Here is a 20472-nt window from a genome sequence, read left to right as displayed (position 1 = left end):
GCACCCTTGGGTCTCTTGCACATTCCAAATTTCATTGTTCCATCACTGGTGCCTGTGCCTTCAGCTTCCTGAGCCCTCCCACCCTGAACCTCCCTGCCTGCGGATCTCTTGGAGGAGATACTTTTAAGGTGCACCTTAAGACCAAATGTTTGATCACCTCCCAAATCTCTGCTCTATAGCTGATGGTCAAAGTTTGTCTGCATTGTTTGGAGCATTTTGGGAATGGTTTGCTGCACAAAAGACAGAATATAAATGCAAATTAGCCAGGACTCTCGTGGTGCAGTGACAATGTTCTTGACTCTGGGCCAGGAGGCTCATGTTCAAGTCCCACCTGCCCTGGAAGCTTTGAACAGTTTGATTAAAAATAAAATTTATAAATACGAGTTGTTGTTTGATTTTTTTTTTTGCTTGTGTGTGGTTTCAGCAGACTTCCCTTTCACCATCAAGGCTTTGTATTAAATCCAGCCAGGATTCATGAAAATTATCGCTTTTGCTCGCTGTGGGAAAGGGGTTTGGGCAGTCCAGTAGATACAAACTACAATGACAGCTGACCCGTCCACACTGTTAGTTGGCACTGCTGGCGGGACTTTCCTCATTGTGTGCTAAGCATTACTTCTGCTCTCCACCTCGCGCATTGTAAGGCGCTATTTTCGCACTAATGGGCTGGCAGAGATCTGATTGCACGATGACAGATGCGCAAACCTACACTGCATTGTGCCTGCACCAAACACTGTCAGCAACGAACTGTGGAAACTGGGAGCTGCAGCAAATTGTTGCGAAGACCACTATGTTGCTCCTGCCTCTTGGGATCTTTGTTCTGAGTGGGCTTTTCACACATCCAGAAAAAGCTTCTGTCTCCAGAAGGCCCTTCGAAGTCACACTTCTGTATTTTGTGAACAAAATGTGGCAGCCTGTGTTAACATTTTCATTTCGCAAAGGTTGTCTTGCTGTCTATTTAATATGTCTTATTTTTGGCTCCTATTTAAATATTCCCAGACTTCTGGAGCAATTTAATAAATGTTTCAGATTGTGAGTCATACGTCTATAGGCACCATGTATTAGTGATGAGAGATTCTATACTGCAACGTAAGAAAAATGTAACTCAATTTTGCCTCTGTCTTCCTAGTTTCTATTCACTCTTTAAAATGTTCAATATGTTGCACTGTCAATAATAACACAGTGAAGCTTGTTGTGTACCTACCCCTGAATAGATTGTGTGATGCCAAAGGTGGTTTTCATGTGCCTTTTTGCTATAATATTGTGTAGTTCTGTGGAGCTGCAGAAAATGAAAGATCATGCTTTATAGTCTGTAACTTGATATAGTAAATGGCAAATTATTAATCTTCCTGACCTTTCATTCTGCTCGGTCTCAGTACCAGTAGCAACCAGGCAAATGTTATTGAAGACATAACACCTCGATATAAGCAGTTGCTTTAGTAAGACCGCTGATGGTGCAAGGTTAATCAGTGGTCTATGGATCCTTGTGTTCAACATGTCATTTTCACAGATCAAAGCTGACAGCTGAATCTCAAAATTGCGGATCCTTTTTGAGCTTTGAATTTCAACTTCCATTCAGGAAAAAATGTTCATTCTATACCTGCTAACCTGGTAGTTGAACTCCTGGCCTAGTGAATGGTGCCACTGCTGTAAATGACTTGCTGTCTTAACCATCTGGTCAAAAAGGCTGGACAACTTTCTCACCATAACAGGTTAGCAGGCTGGTGAAGTAGTGAATGAAACAGCGGTTTGAAAAAGTCATACTGCTGCAGCTGGCGGTGGGAGTGTTCCTCCGGTTGTTGGGAGCTTTAATTTCTCCATCTCAAGGTGGCATGGCCCACATGGGTGTGCTCAATGTCGCTAACACATTCCCCAAATTGGAAAAGGCCTCCATTCCCCATCCTTGTTAGATCCAGAATTGACAAAAACACACATTAATTAGTTTCTGCTACCTCAGGTATTGCAAGAATGTTGTCACATGTGATGTACGGAGACAGGTTTTGAAATAAGTTGAAGAGAGGGTCTTGTCACACACAGGTCATTGGCCGTTGGCATTAGGTGGAAGCAAACGTTCACTTCATGAATTTGCTCATGCTTCAGTTGCTGACATGTTTTGAACAGAAAGTTTTCAAAACCGAGAGCCTCATTTTTCTTGGTTCCAGCTGCCTGGGCCTTGATGGAAGTTGTGCGCCTCAAATTGGATTGGATCATAAACCCTTCCAGTCGAGATCAGAATGATTTGCTTGTACTTCTTTTTATTTAGTCCACTGTATTTGCTGCTCTCGACACAGTCACCTCGACTGCAGGGAGAGCGCATGCTGACCGGGTGCCTGCTTTACAAAACAACTCCGCTCAATCTGCAAACACAACCCCATCATTTTCATTCTCCCGTCTTGCCCCCACCCTGACCTCTCTCTCCTTGGCCTACTGCACTGTTCTAGTGAAGCTCAATGCAGGCTTGAGGAACGGCTCCTCGTTTTCTGATTAGGTACAATCCAGCCTTTTGGACTTGATATGGAGTTCAGCTTGTTCAAATAGTAATCCCTGCCTTCCCCATCTTGTTTATTCTATCTTTGTGTGTTTCAGTCTTGCTCTCATTTTTCCTTTATTTTTCATTTTGGTCGATAGCTAATCATCACTCTGCCATTCACCCCTTCTCTAGACACATCTTTACTTATCCCGTTACAACTCACTTGGCTTTTCACCGTCAACACTTTTGTCATTAATCTCCCCTGCCCTATCACAGGTCTTCCTTTGTGTTCTCCCCACCCCAAACCTGAGACATTAACTACGTAAGACCATAGGAGCAGAAGTAGGCCATTCAGCCCATTGAGTCTCCTCTGCCATTCAATGAGATAATGGCTGAATTGATGATCCTCAACTCCATTTTCTTGCATTTACCCCATAACCCTTGATTTCCCTTACTGATTAAAAATCTATCTCGACCTTCAATACGGTTAACAACCCAGGCTCACCAGTTACACAACTATTGCGACATAATGGATAACAGCACAATTTAGAAAACATTTTTCCCCGACTCATGTAGAGACTAGATCTTGGTGACACTGAATGAAATTCTGTTTTCTCTGTCCACAGATGCTACTCGACCTGCTGAGTTTCTCCAGCATTCTCTATTTAGGGATCAGAGCAGGAAACCCATGTAGTTTTTAATCCTCTTTCCCCTGTGTACAGGTCATTGTGAGGTTATCAAAGTTGTCTATGGGATGTGAGCATTTATTTGCATACCTAATTTTCTTCCTGAGATGTTCACCCTGTGCCAATAGTTACTGCTAGTAGAAGAGAAATGAGTACTTGAGTGTGAGCCAGCCACTAGAAGTGTAACAAGCTACAGTCCTGTGAAGTGGTGAGATTGTGGTATTATGGTAATGTCACTGGATTGGTAAACCTAGCAACTTAGATTAATGCTGTTAGGTTTAAACCCCACTGTGGCAGCTGGTGGAAGTTAAATTTAACGGATAAAAGGTGCAAAGTTAAAAATCACGCATCACCAGGTTATAGTCCTACAGGTTTATTTAGAAGCACTAGCTTTTGAAGTTGTGGAATATAAGATCGTAAGACACAGAATTTATAGCAAAAGTTCTTTTACTTCACAACCACCTGATGAAAGAGCAGCACTCTGAAAGCCAGTGCTTCCAATTAAACCTGTTGGACTATAACCTGGTGTTGTGTGATTCTTAACTTTGTACACCCCAGTCCAACACCAGCATCTCCAAATCATGGATAAAACATAGACATCAATGATGGTGACTGTGAAATATCTGTTTTAAAAAAACCCATCTGGTTACCATGTAACCACTGTACATTAGTTCACTGATGTGAAATGCCAAGTTTGGCCTACATGTGACTCCGGACCCACGGGAATGTGGCTGACTTTTAACCACCTTTTGAGCAATCCTCTCAGGTCAACGGCTGAGTTTGTCACTGATGCCCACAAACCATGGAAGAATAATTAAAAATAAAAGGGCCCATTTCAGCATGGTATGTCATTCGGGGACAATATAGGAAGAGCCTGATCTGTCCACCATTTATTCAAATCATGGCCAATCTATATCTTTACTGCATCTACTCACCTTGGTTCTACATCCATCAATATTCATGGTTTGCAAATGTCTGTTGATCTTAATTTTATTATTTTTACTTCACCCTCAGTCTCAACTACTTTTTACAGTGAGTTCCAGATTTCCACTCCCCGTTATCACTTTGGTGGCAAAAACAGGAAGGCAGATTATTATTTGAATGGTGGAAGTTTAGGAAAAGATGAGGTGCAATGCGATCTTGGTGTCACGGTGGAACAGTCACTGAAGGTTGGTATTGAGGTGCAACAGGCAGTAAGGAAAGCTAATAGCATGCTGGCCTTCCTAGTGAGACGATTGGAGTAAGGATGCCTTGCTGCATTTATATAGAGCCTTGGTGAGGCCACTCCTTGAGTACTGTGTGCAGTTTTGGTCTCCCAGTCTGAGGAAGGACATTCTTGCTATTGAGGGAGTCCAGTGAAGGTTCACTAGACTGATTCCCAGGATGGCGGGAATGACATATGAGGAAAGACTGGATCAACTGGATTTGTATTCACTGGAATTTAGCAGAATGAGGGGAGCTTTCGTAGAAACATATAAAATCCTGATGGGACTGGACAGGCTAGAGGTAGAAAGGATGTTCCTGATGTTGGGCAAGTCTAGAACTAGGGATCACACTAACAATGAGGGATAAGCCATTCAGAACTGAAATGAGGAAGAATTTCTTTGCTCAGAGATTTGTGAACCTGTGGAATTCTCTCCCACGGAAAGCTGTTGGGGTAGGTTTGTTTAGATATGTTCAAAAGGGAGCTGGATGTGGCCCTTGCAGCTAAAGAGATCAAAAGATATGGAGAGAAAGCGGGAGTGGGATATGGAGGTTGCATGATCAGTCACAATCCTATTGAATGGTGGGGCAGGCTCGAAGGGCCTACTCCTGTACCTATTTTCTATGTTTCGAAGTTATGTGAGGAGCCCTTCCTCATTGGTTGAGCACATTCCCCTGATAGGCTGAGCTCTAATTTTATGGTGATGCCCCCTTGTCCCAAACACCCCCAAACCCCAAGAATACCTTTTGATCAGACGCTATAGAATTGCAATTCTACAACTATCGATGGGTACCCAATCGGTGGCCACACTGCATCTGTGAGAAAGGGCCATACAAATTTCCTAATCCTGTCACCCTCCCCACCCATTCTGGGTCATTTACAGGATGCAGGGGAACCTCAGGTCCCTGTGCTACATGCCTCCCAAAGTAAGGCATTGGGGATTCCCAGTTGGGAAGCTGAGAGGGCTTGAAACCATTGACGCCAGTAGCAGCAGTGTGTATCACCTACAAGGTGCACTGCAGCAATTCCCCAAGGCTCTTGAGAGAGCAGTTTCTAAACTCACAGCCTGTGCTATCTAAAAGGACAAAGACAGCAGGTACATGACAACACCATCCCCTGCACGTTTCCCTCCAAACCACTCACCACCCTGACTTGGAAATCACCGGTCCTTCAGTGTTGCTGGGTCAAAATCCTGGAATTCCCTCCCTAAGGACATTGTTAGTCAATCTACAGCACATGGACTGCAGCAGTTCAAGAAGGCAGCTCACTACCACATGTAAAGGGGTAACTAGGGTTGGACAACAAATGCTGGTGCAGCTAGTGATGCTCACATCTTGTGAAATATTTTTTATAAAAAAGTGCCCAAATCAATTAAACGACTGCTCTCCCTGATTAGGGGATCTTGCTGTGCCCACATAGCTGCTGTGTGTTTCCCAGCATGCCTATTAAAGTGCTTTGAGGTGTGTACGGTCAATGTAGATAGCAGTTCTCTCTTTATGAAGGCCTCAAATCCTGGTTTGACGTTTTGTTGTGGTTTAACAGAAGGATGACGTTAAGAAGCTGCCTTTCTTTCTTAACTTCACAATACCTTTCTTGTCTAATTCCCTGAGGGAGCATGTAACGTAAACTGGAATGGAATTTGCTGCATTGGTGCCAGCAAGCTGTAGAGAGACAACACTAACACAGGGCCGCAGATATGCTTTTTTTTTCACTGGGAGGGTTTATTTAATAGGATTAGCTCCTGGTCACTATAGCTTGGTGTGTGCTTCGCACTTGGTGGCGAGGGGACAGCCATTCATGAGTGGGTGGGGGTGTAAGGAGGAGACCAGCTATTTGGTTAGCTCATTGACATGATGCAACAGAAAAGCAGCTGTCAGTCCTCATTCTGCAAGCTGGAGTATCACAAAGCTGGCCCGTGACATTTGCTAATTGTTCCACATTCTTGGCTTTTGGTCAAATGCCAGGCACTGAGAACTGGGGAGTAGTTTTTCCCACCACCTCCTCTTGTGAAGAAAACTATCAGTTGCTCGTTTTGTCTCCCTCTGTGTGTGTATCCTCAGCTGAATGGAATGCTTTGATGTTCTATTATACTGATTATTTGGGCCTATTCAGGCCTGCCTGTTGAAAAGGGCTTTTAAGAAACAACAAATCGCCTCAGTTTAGTGTATTAAATCATCTCAAACACTTCTGGAGAGTGGCTTCTGTAGTGTGGACGACTGCAGTTGTATGCCATTGTCTGCTTGCTGTTGACCTTCTGCAGCTTCAGCCTGACAGAGCTTTCCACGGAAGTGAATCTGGAGCTTGATCAGTTCAAGAATAATTCCTGTTGTGAACACAAGGATGTTAAAGAGAAGGTCTCCCTGCCTCACCAGCATTTAGCTGCTATGTCATCTTATGGCCTTATAGCTATAGTCATGGCTGAAATAGACAGATTTGTAATCAGTGACGGAATTAAAGGTTATGTGGAAAAGGCAGAGGATGATCAGATCAGATGTGATCTCATTGAATGGTGGAGCAGGCTGAATGGCCTACTTCTGCTTCTTTGTTTTAATAGTCAATGATCAATCTTAACTCCATCTTTCCACACTATCCTCAAATTTCCTTTCCTGCTTCTGAATCTATTGATGGGGGCGAATCTACAACCCTCTGAGGCAGGGAATTCCAAAGATCCACAACACTGCAAGAGTGAAGCAACTTCTCCTCATTCTCAGTCCGAAATGATTGTCCCCTCATTGTGAGACCATGCTCTTCCTGTGTTCTGAGCTCCCTAGCCAGTGAGAAGCAATTTTTCATTCTCAACCCTATCACGCCCCATTCAGAATTTTACATTATTCAATACGATTGCCTCTCATTCTTCTAAAGGTTAGATAAATCCTTCTCCACCCAGAAGTGTGTTTTTGTTGACTTTTATCTTGTGTCAGGTCTGGCCATATCAGCATCTTGGCACAGCGACCTTCTGACCAGCTGCCACTTGCCTTGATTCTGGCAGGATGCAGCACGAGGGCCATCTTACACCAAGACAGCGATTCCAGCTTGGGCATTCGAGCCAGTGGAGATCTCTGGAGTCAGGAGTTGCCCTGGGACTACTCGCCAGTTCCCCAAACCATGGCTCAATGCAGCCCAGGGCTGTTATCAATAGGAGGTGAGGAAGAGTCATGATAGTGGTCAAGGTTGCCCTCCCAGTAGTCCGATTGCCACTCTGTCACTGTGTGTGAATGGGGAGCCCATGGGTAAGAGGCTGTTTCAATCACCTTTAGTTGACGGGTTGGCAGTGTGGGGAAAAGAAATTGGCAAAGCAATGCCAGAACATGGTTAGACATCTGGCAGACTCCAGGCGCAACAAAGCTGTGGTATTTGCAGTGATGCTTTGCCAATTACCAGTCCTGACTGAACAGTGCAAGAGTGAAAACAGCCAAATGAAATCAGCAAGAAAGCTCCATTTGTAGGTTTTAAGGGGTGAATAGAGATGCAAATAAGTGCTGGGGGCAGAGGGGCAGGGAGAGTTGCTGAGTGAGGGCTGGCAGTCCAAAGTGGAAGGATATCAGCCAGGCAGGTACACTTTGGAATGAGCTGTCCTTTTTATTTTTACATCTCCAACTCTGTGGTTGAAATCTCTAATGGCTGTTTTTCCTGGATTCTTGGAACACGAGGTAATGGGCCCTTTTCTTTTCCAAGAACTGTTAATCAAGCATTCGCCACGAGTTGTGAGTGCAGGACTGAAACTGTCATTCAGAGCAGCTGGGAAATCTCCATGCTGTAACCAGCAGTGAAACATTTACTGAGTCTGTAACTGAGTGTTCCTTCCACTACCCTCCAGCCAACCTCACTATTCTCCCTCTCTCTTTCTCTCTCCCAAACAATGTGCTTCAGGAACAGCTTTGTCGAGAGACCATTAACTCTTTAGTTGCCCGATTTAATTAGTGTGCCCACAAAAGCAAAGCTCCTGTTGCTGATCTCTGAATCTTCCCGTGCTGGCCCACAGTTTTGACGTTTTTTTTCCCAAGTTGGTTGAATCATGTTAGTTCTTTCTCTCTGTGCCGTGGAAATCAATGCCCATTTCTTGTTCATGGCTGGTTGTCCCTCTGCCAATGCCCAATGCCACACGGAACTGTAAAGAGGGACTACCATGATATTAGTGCCAAGATGTTGAGTGCCATATTGACAGTACACTAAAGCAGCATCTCAAATAGAACACATTGTAAATGGCATATGATGTTGGATTGACTGTGATAGAGAGAAAGGGGAGTAATGATCTTTGAGGGAGATGTCAGGGTCTGGAAGGATCATCTTCCGTGAAAGAGTTGAAGGTGGTGGAGAGACAGTCTTCGATGGGAGGGCTGAGATACTACAAGGTAGACTTCAATGGGAAAGGAACAGGGCATTGTTCAGGGCCAAAAGCAATGGCCATAGACACGTGCATGATTATGTGTTACTGGAAAAGCGCAGCAGGTCAGGCAGCATCCAAGGAGCAGGAGAATCGACGTTTCGGGCATGAGCCCTTCTTCAGGAATGAGGAAAGTGTGTCCAGCAGGCTAAGATAAAAGGTAGGGAGGAGGGACTTGGGGGAGGGGCATTGGAAATGCGATAGGTGGAAGGAGGTTAAGGTGAGGGTGATAGGCTGGAGTGGGGTGGGGACGGAGAGGTCAGGAAGAAGATTGCAGGTTAGGAAGGCGGTGCTGAGTTCGAGGGTTGGGACTGAGACAAGGTGGGGGGAGGGGAAATGAGGAAACTGGAGAAATCTGAGTTCACTCCTTGTGGTTGGAGGGTTCCCAGGCGGAAGATGAGGTGCTTTTCCTCCAGCTGTCTTGTTATGGTCTGGCGACACAAATTCACCTGCACCTCCACGCACATCATTTACTGCATCCACTGCACCCGATGTGGCCTCCTCTATATTGGGGAGACAGGCCGCCTACTCTGGGACACCCGGACCAACCAACCCAACCACTTCAACTCCTCCTCCCACTCCACCGAGGACATGCAGGTCCTTGGCCTCCTCCATCGCCAGACCATAGCAACACGACGGCTGGAGGAAGAGTGCCTCATCTTCCGCCTAGGAACCCTCCAACCACAAGGGATGAACTCAGATTTCTCCAGTTTCCTCATTTCCCCTCCCCCCACCTTGTCTCAGTCCCAACCCTTGAACTCAGCACCACCTTCCTAACCTGCAATCTTCTTCCTGACCTCTCCGCCCCCACCCCACTCCAGCCTATCACCCTCACCTTAACCTCCTTCCACCTATCGCATTTCCAATGCCCCTCCCCCAAGTCCCTCCTCCCTACCTTTTATCTTAGCCTGCTGGACACACTTTCCTCATTCCTGAAGAAGGACTCATGCCCGAAACGTCGATTCTCCTGCTCCTTGGATGCTGCCTGACCTGCTGCGCTTTTCCAGCAACACATTTTCAGCTCTGATCTCCAGCATCTGCAGTCCTCACTTTCTCCTTGCATGATTATGTACTGTATCCCGTGAGTGATATTTGACTAGGAGAGCCACTATTTCATTGGATAGTTTTGATAGGCCCAGTGTCGACATCAAGCTTTCATGGTGAGCAGATATCTGAGGCGCTGTTCATGAGGTTGCTGATCAGATTGCTCTTTGAACATATGGGTCTGTAGGAAACCCGACTTGTATATTCATCAGTGAAAGTTGGCTTTTGATAGATTTTTTGATATCTGGTTGGCATGGACGGGTTGGATTGAAGGGTCTGTTTCCATGCTGTACATCTTTATGACTCTATTCATTTTTATGCCATGAGGACGTTGCTGTCTGGCCAGCATTTATGTCCCATCCCTCGTTGCCCATAAAAAGGTGGTAGTGAGCTGCTGCCCTGAGCTGCTGTAGTCCATGTGCTGTGGGTTGACCCACAATGCCATTAGGGAAGGAATTCCAGGATTTTGACCCAGTGACACTGAAGGAACAGCGATATATTTCCAAGTCAGGATGGTGAGTGGCTTGGAGGAGAACTTGAAGGTGGTGATGTTCCCATGTATCTGCTGTCCTTGTCCTCCTAGATGGAAGTGGTTGTGGGTTTGGAAGGTGCTGTCTGAGGATCTTTGGTAAATTTCAGCAGTGCATCTTGTAGATAGTACACACTGCTACTACTGGGGGAAGTGGATGTGGTGTCAATCAAATGGGCTCCTTTGTCCTGGATGGTGTTGAGCTTCTTGAGTGTTGTTGGAGCTGCCCCCATCCGGCAAGTGGGGAGTATTCCATCACATTCCTGATTTGGGCCTTGTAGATGGTGGACAGACTTTGGGAAGTCAGGAGATGAGTTACTCACTGCAGTAGTCCTAGCAGCTGACCTGCTCTTGGAGCCACTGTGTTTATGTGGTGAGTCCAGTTGAGTTTCTGGTCAATGATAACCCCCAGAATATTGATAGTGGGGGTTTCAGTGAAGTTAACACCACTGAATGTTAAGGGGCAGTGATTAGATTATCTTTTATTGGTGATGGTAACAGCCTGACATTTGTGTGGTCAAGTGTTACTTGCCACCTGTCAGCCCAAGCTTGGACACTGTTCAGATTTTGCTGTATTTGAGCATGGACTACTTTAGTATCTGAGGAGATGCAAATGCTGGTCAACGTGGTGCAATCATCGGTGAACATCCCCACTTCTGTCCTCATGATGGAGGGAAGGTCATTGATGAAGCAGCTGAAGATGGTTGGGCCTAGGACACTACCCTGAGGAACTCCTGCAGAGATGTCCTGGAGCTGAGATGACTGACCTCCAACAACCACGACTGTCTTGCTATGTGTCAGGTATGACTCCAACCAGTGGGAGTTTGTCCCCCGTTCCCATTGATGCCAGTTTTGCTCAGGCTCCTTGATGCCACACTCGGTTGAATGCAGCCTTGATGTCAAGGGCTGTCCCTCTCCCCTCCCCTCTGGAATTCAGCTCTTTTGTCCATGTTTGAACCAAGGCTGTAATGAGGTCAGGAGCTGAGTGACCCCGGTGGAACCCAAACTGGGCGTCGCTGAGCAGGTGCTGCTTGATAGCACAGTGGGTGGCACCTTCCATCACTTTACTGATGATCGAGAGGAGACTGATGTGGTGGTAATTGATCAGGTTGGGTTTGTCCTGCTGTTTGTGTACAGGACATACCTGGGCAATTTCCCCCATTGTCGGTTGGATGTCAGTGTTGTAACTGTATTGGACCAGCTTGGCTAGGGGAGCGGCAAGGTGGGGAGCACAAGCCTTCAGTCCACCTGCTGGAATGTGGTCAGGGCCCTTAGCCTTTGCAGTATCCAGTGTCTCCAACTGTTTCTTGGTGTCATGTGGAGGGAATCAGATTGGCTGAAGATTGGTTTCTGTGATGTTGGGGACCACTGGAGGGAGCTGAGATGGATCATCCACTCAGCACTTCTGGCTGAAGATTGCTGTGAAAGCCTCAGCCTTATCGTTTGCACTGCTGTGTTGGGCTCTTCCATCATTGAGGATGGGGAGATTAGTGGAGCCGCCTCCTCCAGTGAGTTGTTTCATCATTCCCCACCATTCATGACTGGATGTGGCAGGACTGCAGAGCTTCGATCTGATCGGTTGGTTGTGGGATTGCTTAGCTCTGTCCATCACTTGCTGCTTATGCTGCTTGGCTTGCAAGTAGTCCTGTTTGGTAGCTTCACAAGTTGTCACCTCAACCTCAGGTACACCTGGTGCTGCTCCTGGCATGCCCTCCCACACTCTCCATTGAACCAGGGTTGATCCCCTGGCTTGACGGTAATGGTTGAGTGGGGGATATGCCAGAATGTGAGGGTATAGATTGTACTGGAGTATAATTGTGCTGCTGTTGATGGCCCACAGTGCCTCATGGATGCCCAGTCTTGAGTTGCTAGATCTGTTTGAAGTCTGTCCCATTTAGCACGGTGATAGTGCCACACAACAGGATGGAGGTTACTCTCAACGTGAAGGTAGGACTTTGACTTCACAACAACTGTGCAGTCGTCGCTGTTACCAATACTGTCTTGGAGAGATGTATCTGCAGCTGGCAGATTGGTAAGGACATGGTCCAGGATGTGTCTCCCTTTTGCTGATTCTCTCACCACCTGCTGCAGACCCAGTCTAGCAACTGTGTCCTTTAGGACCCAGCAAGCTCGATCTGTAATGCTACTGCCAAGCCACTCATGGTAGTGGACATTGAAATCCCCCACCCAGAATACAGCTCGTACCCTTGCCACCCACTGTGCTTCCTCTAAGTGTTGGTCAACATGGAGGTATATTGATTCATCAGCTGAGGGATAGCGGTATGTGGGAATCAGCAGGAGGTTTCCTTACCCATGTTTCACCTGAAGTCATGAGCCTTCATGGAGTCCGGAGTCTATGTTGAGGATTCCCAGGGCAACTTCTTCCCAACTGTATCCCACTGTGCCACCACCTCTGCTGGGTCTGTCCTGCCAGTGGGGCAGGACATATCCAGCGATGATGATGGGAGTGACTGGGACATAGTCAAACTCACGGAATCATACTTTACAGACAATGTCAGATTTCCGATTTTAGCACTAGCAAGGAGGACCCTGCAGGGTCAATTCGGGCTGATTCTGCTGCTGTCTGTTCCAGTGCCAAGGTTGATGTCAGGTGACCCTTCAATTTCATTTCGTTGAGACTTTGTAGCGATTGGTACAACTGAATGCCCATTTCAGAGGGCAGTTGAGAGTCAACCACATTGCTGTATGTAGATCAGACCAGGTGAAGATGGTAGATTTCCTTCCCTGAAGGACATTAGTGAACCAGGTGAGGTTTTCCAACAATCAGCAATGATTTCATGGTCATCAGTAGATTCTTAATTCCAGATTTTTAAAAATTGAATTAAAATTCCATCATCTGCTGTGGCAGGATTCAAACACATGGCCCCAGAACATTGATTTTCTGGATTAATAGTCTGGAGATAATACCACTAGGCCATCACCTTCCTTTGATATACAGGTGTAGTAGAGAAGCCATTGGCAAAATCCCAACTAATCTATCTAAGGAAAGGCATCTGATTTTGTTGCTTCATTTCAATGGTAAATTTGAGCCCACGATAGAGTTTATTACTCTTCGGTGCTGTGGATTCAAATATTGTAAATGTATCACCCACACGTCGGGCGTTTGCAAGAGGTAGGAGGTTAGTGGTGATTCTACTGAAGACACACTTCTTCTGGTATTCGTTAAAGATGTTAGCAAGAGCTGAGCCTTAAGGAGATCCCATGGTAGCATCATCTGTGTGGGCATTCTGGTTTCATCGAACAGTGTCCAGTCTATCTCTGGTTGCCCTGGAAGGGGAAGATGTCATAAGCATCTGAACAATGGATGAAGCTAGCTGTCTCAAGCAGCTACTATTGCAGTAAACACACAAGTGGCTTTCATCACTAACAGGATGTATTTGCCTGTCACACCGATCAGTAATGTGATATGAATTTCAGTACCGATATGATGTCAGGTATGTAGGCCATACTCGATAACTGCCGGATCATATCAAATAACACTTCCTTTTGACTGTCCGTAGTGGGCAGTTTGCCAACTGCACTCAACCAACCTGTGCTTACAAAATTCAGAACATGTTATCCAGTATGAAATGTGATTTCACTATTGGGCAACATTTACTAAGTAACCCTGACTATATACAAAGTTCACTGGAATCCAATTTTAACAGAATCAGCTGGGCTTGCATTGTGCATGTGATGGGAGCTCCATTTATTAACACTTAGGACTCTGTTGTTTTTTCACAGTGGTAAAGGGTTGTAGAGCTGCCAATCCTTGCTGCATTCCCCATGGTAACACCCTGACCAATCAGAATTCACCTGTCTGGCCTGAGTTTAATCAGCTAACAAAGATTGACAGTTAATACTTCCTGCTGCATCTCCATGCCAAGCATTGTCCCACCATCATCACCCTCTTCTCACACTGTATAAATTGGTGTTTCCTTTCAAACTTTGATTTCTTGCTTCCAGTCCTGATGAGGGCAAGACAAAAAGTTTTGATTTTGTCTCTACCTTTTGCCATTTTTCTTGGGGATGTTATTTCATTTAATTTTCATTTTGGAGAGTGATGAATGTTTTAATAGGACTGGTGTGCGATTTCCCTTCTCTCCCCACCGCCAATTCCCACATCTGCACGTAAATTGAAGTCAAATGTGGTTGCCATGGCAATGCTGGTAGGTTTTATTTCACTTCAAATGATAGAGGAATAGCACTTGCTGGTTGGGGAAACAATTATAGTTAGTTTTGGAATTAGAAGTGTGGCTCAGTTAATAAATGTGAATAAGGTTTTAGGAACTCAGTCACATGGACTGGAAATGTCCCAGGTTGGATTTGAGCTGACAATTGACCAGTAAGTGATCTTAAATGCAGCGACTCAAAAGTCTAGGAGGCTGGTGAAACGGAGGCCTACCTCTAGCTGGACCAGCAGTCTCCTGTTTGGTTTCATCCAAACCTACCAGGAAATCAGAAGCGATTACTCATTGGTTGGCCTCACTATCTCAAGCAGTAAAACCATCTGACAATACGCTGGGTTAGATTTTTTGGGGGGGAGAGCGGGTCTGCCTAACATTGAGGCCAACCTTGCGAGATTCGGAGGGATTAAAACAAAGCCAGCCTAATGCGCACAGTTGGAAAATGATAACCAATGGTTTCTGAGGTTGTTGGGAGTGGGGATAGTCACAGGAAGGCCCATTTCCACAGCAAACTGCTGACTTTGTTCAACATATCTGCCTTGCCAATTGACAAAGATCACAAGAAGCTCTTCCAAAGCTCATGCAGGAAGAATAGCAATTTGAGTGGAGAAGGCTAATGGCACTCAATGCCTTAATATGAATTTGACTTTTCCCTTCAGTTCAGCAAGTGAGTGTACTTGGCAGGAGAGGGGTACTGGGAAACAAGAAACCGGTTGACCACAATGGAGCATCTCTTGAATCACAGTTTTGTTTCCACTCCACAGCAACAAGAGCAGGACCCAACGAACCTGTACATCTCCAACCTGCCACTAACTATGGATGAGCAGGAGCTCCAAAACATGCTGAAACCTTTCGGTCAGGTGATCTCCACCAGGATACTGCGGGATGCCAATGGTACCAGCCGAGGTGTTGGCTTTGCCAGGTAAAGGTGGTTTGAATCAAGGTGTACGAGCATGGGGCCAATGAGCTTTATCCTACTTGCGGGCTTGGTCTTCACTGGCAAGCTGGGTACCGATTTTTAAAACAAAAAGAGAGTCAGAGAGTCCTACATCACAGAGACAGGCCCTTCGGCCCAAACTGTTCCATGCCAACCAAAATGTCCATCCACGCGAACCCCATTTCCCTGCACTTAGCCCATATCCTTCTCAACCTTTCCTATCCATGTATTTGTCCAAATGCCTTTTAAATGTTATTAATGTACCTGCCTCAACTACTTCTGCTGGCAGCTCTCTCCCTATGCGTACCACACTCTGTGCAAAAACCTTGCCCCTCAGGTTCCATTTTATTCTTTCCCTTCTCACCTTAAACTTCTGCCCTTTAGTCCTCGATTCCCCAACCCTGGGAAAAAGACAGGCAGTTCCCAGGCAACTGAGGACATGGCTGTCAATGGTGGGGTTGAAGGAAACCAGGGATGCCGGACGAGGTCGGAATTAGAGGTGCACAGAGATTTCTGAAGATCTTGGGGCTTTTTATTTCTCCTCCTCCTCCTCCTCCTCCACCCATCAACCTGTTCACGGATGGTACAACACACCTCTGGAACAGGTAAGATTCAAACCCAGGTCTGCTTGGCTTAGATGTAAGGACACTACCACTGCACCTCCAGAACCCTGCCCTCAGGACAGACTCTTCAGCAGGATAGCTGAAAAGGAAAATAGCAGAGGCTTGGAATCAATTGAGGCCTGCAGGTGCAGCAGGCAGGGAAGAAGGTAAATGGTATGTTGGCTTTCATAGTGAGCGGATTCCCTACAGCATGGAAACAGGCCCTTCAGCCCAACAAGTCCATACCAACCCTCCAAAGAGTAACCCACCCAGAGCCATTCCCCTACCCAGAGCCATTCCCCTACCCTATATTTACCCCTGACTAATGCACCTAACACTGGGCAATTTAGCATGGCCAATTCATCTGGCCTGCGCGTCTTTTTGGACTGTGGGAGGAAACCAGAGCACCCAAAGGAAACCCACGCAGACATGGGGAGAATGTGCAAACTCCACACAGACGGTTGCCTGAGGCAGGAATTGAACCCAGGTCCCTGGCGCTGTGAGGTAGCAGTGCTAACCACTGTGCCACCCAAAGTACAGGAGCAGGGTAAGACCACCCCTGGAGTATTGTGTGCAGTTTGGGTGTCTTTGCCTGAGGAAGGATGTTCTGGTGATGGAGAGAATGCAACAAAGCTTTACCAGACTGATTCCTGGACTGATTTATGAAGAGAAATTGGATTGGTTAGGACTTTATTCACTGGCATTTAGAAGAATGAGGGAAGGTCTCGCAAAATTTAACAGGTTTACAAACTTGGTTTGTTTTGACTTCAGTGTCGAAGGATGAAGGGCGACTTGATAGGAGTTTACAAAATTTTGTGAGGCATGGGTAGAATGGATAATTGGAGTCTTTTTTCCTAGGGTAGAAATGTCAATTATTGGAGGATGTAGGTTTAAAAGAGGAAAGTTTAAAGGAAATGTTAGAGGCAAGATTTTTTACACAGAGGGTGGTAAGTGCCTGGAATGTGCAGCCAGAGGTGGTGGTGGTGGTGGAGGTAGACGCAATGTAGCAATGTTTAAGAGAAATCTGGACAGAAATAGTCAGGTAATAGAGGGATGTGTACCACATAGAGGCAAAAGGTGTTTAGTTTATAAAGGCATCATGTGACAGCGCAGACTTGGTGTGCCGAAGGGCCTGTTCCTGTGATGTACTGTTCTTTATTCTTTGGTAAATGCAGAGTAAACACAGGAAGGATGTTCCCGATGACCGGGGAGTCCAGAACCAGGGATCACAGTCTCAGGCCTGTTAGGACTGAGATGGGGAGAAGTGTCTTCACCCAGGGAGTGGGGAGCCTGTGGAATTCTTCGAGTAAAAAGTGAGGTCTGCAGATGCTGGAGATCAGAGCTGAAAATGTGTTGCTGGTTAAAGCACAGCAGGTTAGGCAGCATCCAAGGGACAGGAAATTCGATGTTTCGGGCCAGAGCCCTTCATCTGGCCCGAAACATCGAATTTCCTGTTCCTTGGATGCTGCCTAACCTGCAGTGCTTTAACCAGCAACACATTTTCAGCCTGTGGAATTGTCTGTCACAGAAAATAGTTGAGGCCAAAACACTGAATGTTTTCAAGAAGGAATTTGATATTGTTTGGAGAGCCAAAGGAATTGACGGATATAGGAAAAAGCAGGAACAGGGCACTGAACTAGATGATCAGCCAGGATCATATTGAATGGCGGAGCAGGCTTGAAGGGCCGAATGGCCAACTCCTGCTCCTATTTTCTGTGTGTCTATAAAAAAAACCCCTGCTTTCCTAGTGGAGTAATTGATGATGTACTACCTTCGTGGCAATTAGTGACGAGAAAAAAAAATTCAGTCATCGATTAGCTCATTCCACCTCAGAAAAAGGAGGTTGACCCTCAAACTGGACTGGGTGAGGATATGGATGGTACAATGACGCCCCCTTGTGTCGAGATGGAATTATAACACTAATGATCTTTGAAATGACTGCAATCCAGACCCTGTGCATATCTTCGTTACTGAGCTTTTATTAACAAAAAGTGACCAAGAGCAGGATTGTGGCTCCCCAGATAATGATGTGCGAAACATAACCTCCTCACATAATGGACGTAACGTATAGGGTTAATCCCAAGCTATGCTGTGTGTGTGTGAGAGACACACAGTCTGTGTGTGTGTGTGTGTGTGTGTGTGTGTGAGAGACACACAGTCTGTGTGTGTGTGTGTGAGAGACACACAGTCTGTGTGTGTGTGTGTGAGAGAGACACAGTCTGTGTGTGTGTGTGTGAGAGACACACAGTCTGTGTGTGTGTGTGTGTGTGAGAGACACACAGTCTGTGTGTGTGTGTGTGTGTGTGAGAGACACACAGTCTGTGTGTGTGTGTGTGAGAGACACACAGTCTGTGTGTGTGTGTGTGTGAGAGACACACAGTCTGTGTGTGTGTGTGTGAGAGACACACACAGTCTGTGTGTGTGTGTGTGTGAGAGAGACACAGTCTGTGTGTGTGTGTGTGTGTGTGTGAGAGAGACACAGTCTGTGTGTGTGTGTGTGAGAGAGACACAGTCTGTGTGTGTGTGTGAGAGAGACACAGTCTGTGTGTGTGTGTGTGAGAGACACACAGTCTGTGTGTGTGTGTGTGAGAGACACACAGTCTGTGTGTGTGTGTGTGAGAGACACACAGTCTGTGTGTGTGTGTGTGAGAGACACACAGTCTGTGTGTGTGTGTGTGAGAGACACACAGTCTGTGTGTGTGTGTGTGAGAGACACACAGTCTGTGTGTGTGTGTGAGAGACACACAGTCTGTGTGTGTGTGTGAGAGACACACAGTCTGTGTGTGTGTGTGTGTGAGAGACACACACAGTCTGTGTGTGTGTGTGTGTGAGAGACACACACAGTCTGTGTGTGTGTGTGTGTGAGAGACACACACAGTCTGTGTGTGTGTGTGAGAGACACACACAGTCTGTGTGTGTGTGTGAGAGACACACACAGTCTGTGTGTGTGTGTGTGAGAGACACACACAGTCTGTGTGTGTGTGTGTGTGAGAGACACACAGTCTGTGTGTGTGTGTGTGTGAGAGACACACAGTCTGTGTGTGTGTGTGTGTGAGAGACACACAGTCTGTGTGTGTGTGTGTGAGAGACACACAGTCTGTGTGTGTGTGTGTGAGAGACACACAGTCTGTGTGTGTGTGTGTGAGAGACACACAGTCTGTGTGTGTGTGTGTGTGAGAGACACACAGTCTGTGTGTGTGTGTGTGTGTGTGTGAGAGAGACACACAGTCTGTGTGTGTGTGTGAGAGACACACAGTCTGTGTGTGTGTGTGAGAGACACACAGTCTGTGTGTGTGTGTGAGAGACACACAGTCTGTGTGTGTGTGTGTGTGAGACACACAGTCTGTGTGTGAGACACACAGTCTGTGTGTGAGACACACAGTCTGTGTGTGAGACACACAGTCTGTGTGTGTGTGTGTGTGAGACACACAGTCTGTGTGTGTGTGTGTGTGAGACACACAGTCTGTGTGTGTGTGTGTGAGAGACACACAGTCTGTGTGTGTGTGTGTGTGAGAGACACACAGTCTGTGTGTGTGTGAGAGACACACAGTCTGTGTGTGTGTGTGTGAGAGACACACAGTCTGTGTGTGTGTGTGTGAGAGAGACACACAGTCTGTGTGTGTGTGTGTGTGAGAGAGACACACAGTCTGTGTGTGTGTGTGTGTGTGAGAGACACACAGACTGTGTGTGTGTGTGTGTGTGTGTGTGAGAGACACACAGTCTGTGTGTGTGTGTGTGTGTGAGAGACACACAGTCTGTGTGTGTGTGTGTGTGTGAGAGACACACAGTCTGTGTGTGTGTGTGTGTGTGTGTGAGAGACACACAGTCTGTGTGTGTGTGAGAGACACACAGTCTGTGTGTGTGTGAGAGACACACAGTCTGTGTGTGTGTGAGAGACACACAGTCTGTGTGTGTGTGAGAGACACACAGTCTGTGTGTGTGTGAGAGACACACAGTCTGTGTGTGTGTGAGAGACACACAGTCTGTGTGTGTGTGAGAGACACACAGTCTGTGTGTGTGTGAGAGACACACAGTCTGTGTGTGTGTGTGAGACACACAGTCTGTGTGTGAGACACACAGACTGTGTGTGTGTGTGTGAGAGACACACAGTCTGTGTGTGTGTGTGTGTGAGAGACACACAGTCTGTGTGTGTGTGTGTGAGAGACACACAGTCTGTGTGTGTGTGTGTGAGAGACACACAGTCTGTGTGTGTGTGTGAGAGACACACAGTCTGTGTGTGTGTGTGTGAGAGAGACACACAGTCTGTGTGTGTGTGTGTGAGAGAGACACACAGTCTGTGTGTGTGTGAGAGACACACAGTCTGTGTGTGTGTGTGTGAGAGACACACAGTCTGTGTGTGTGTGTGTGAGAGAGACACACAGTCTGTGTGTGTGTGTGTGTGAGAGAGACACACAGTCTGTGTGTGTGTGTG

General features: G+C 46.4%; 1 protein-coding gene across 7 annotated transcripts in view; it reads left to right on the top strand.

The window, feature by feature from the left end:
- Positions 1–20472, top strand: part of LOC132805834 (RNA-binding motif, single-stranded-interacting protein 2-like) — a 339644-nt gene that overhangs the window by 182336 nt on the left and 136836 nt on the right. For all 7 annotated transcript variants that reach the window (XM_060821132.1, XM_060821135.1, XM_060821130.1 and 4 more), the window contains exon 5: positions 15266–15423. In XM_060821132.1, coding sequence (XP_060677115.1) covers positions 15266–15423 — 158 coding nt within the window. The remainder of the gene's footprint in view (positions 1–15265; positions 15424–20472) is intronic.

The sequence above is a fragment of the Hemiscyllium ocellatum genome, chromosome X (genome assembly GCF_020745735.1).
Source record: "Hemiscyllium ocellatum isolate sHemOce1 chromosome X, sHemOce1.pat.X.cur, whole genome shotgun sequence".
Taxonomy (NCBI): Eukaryota; Metazoa; Chordata; class Chondrichthyes; order Orectolobiformes; family Hemiscylliidae; genus Hemiscyllium; species Hemiscyllium ocellatum.
This window is presented reverse-complemented; position numbering and strand designations above follow the sequence as displayed.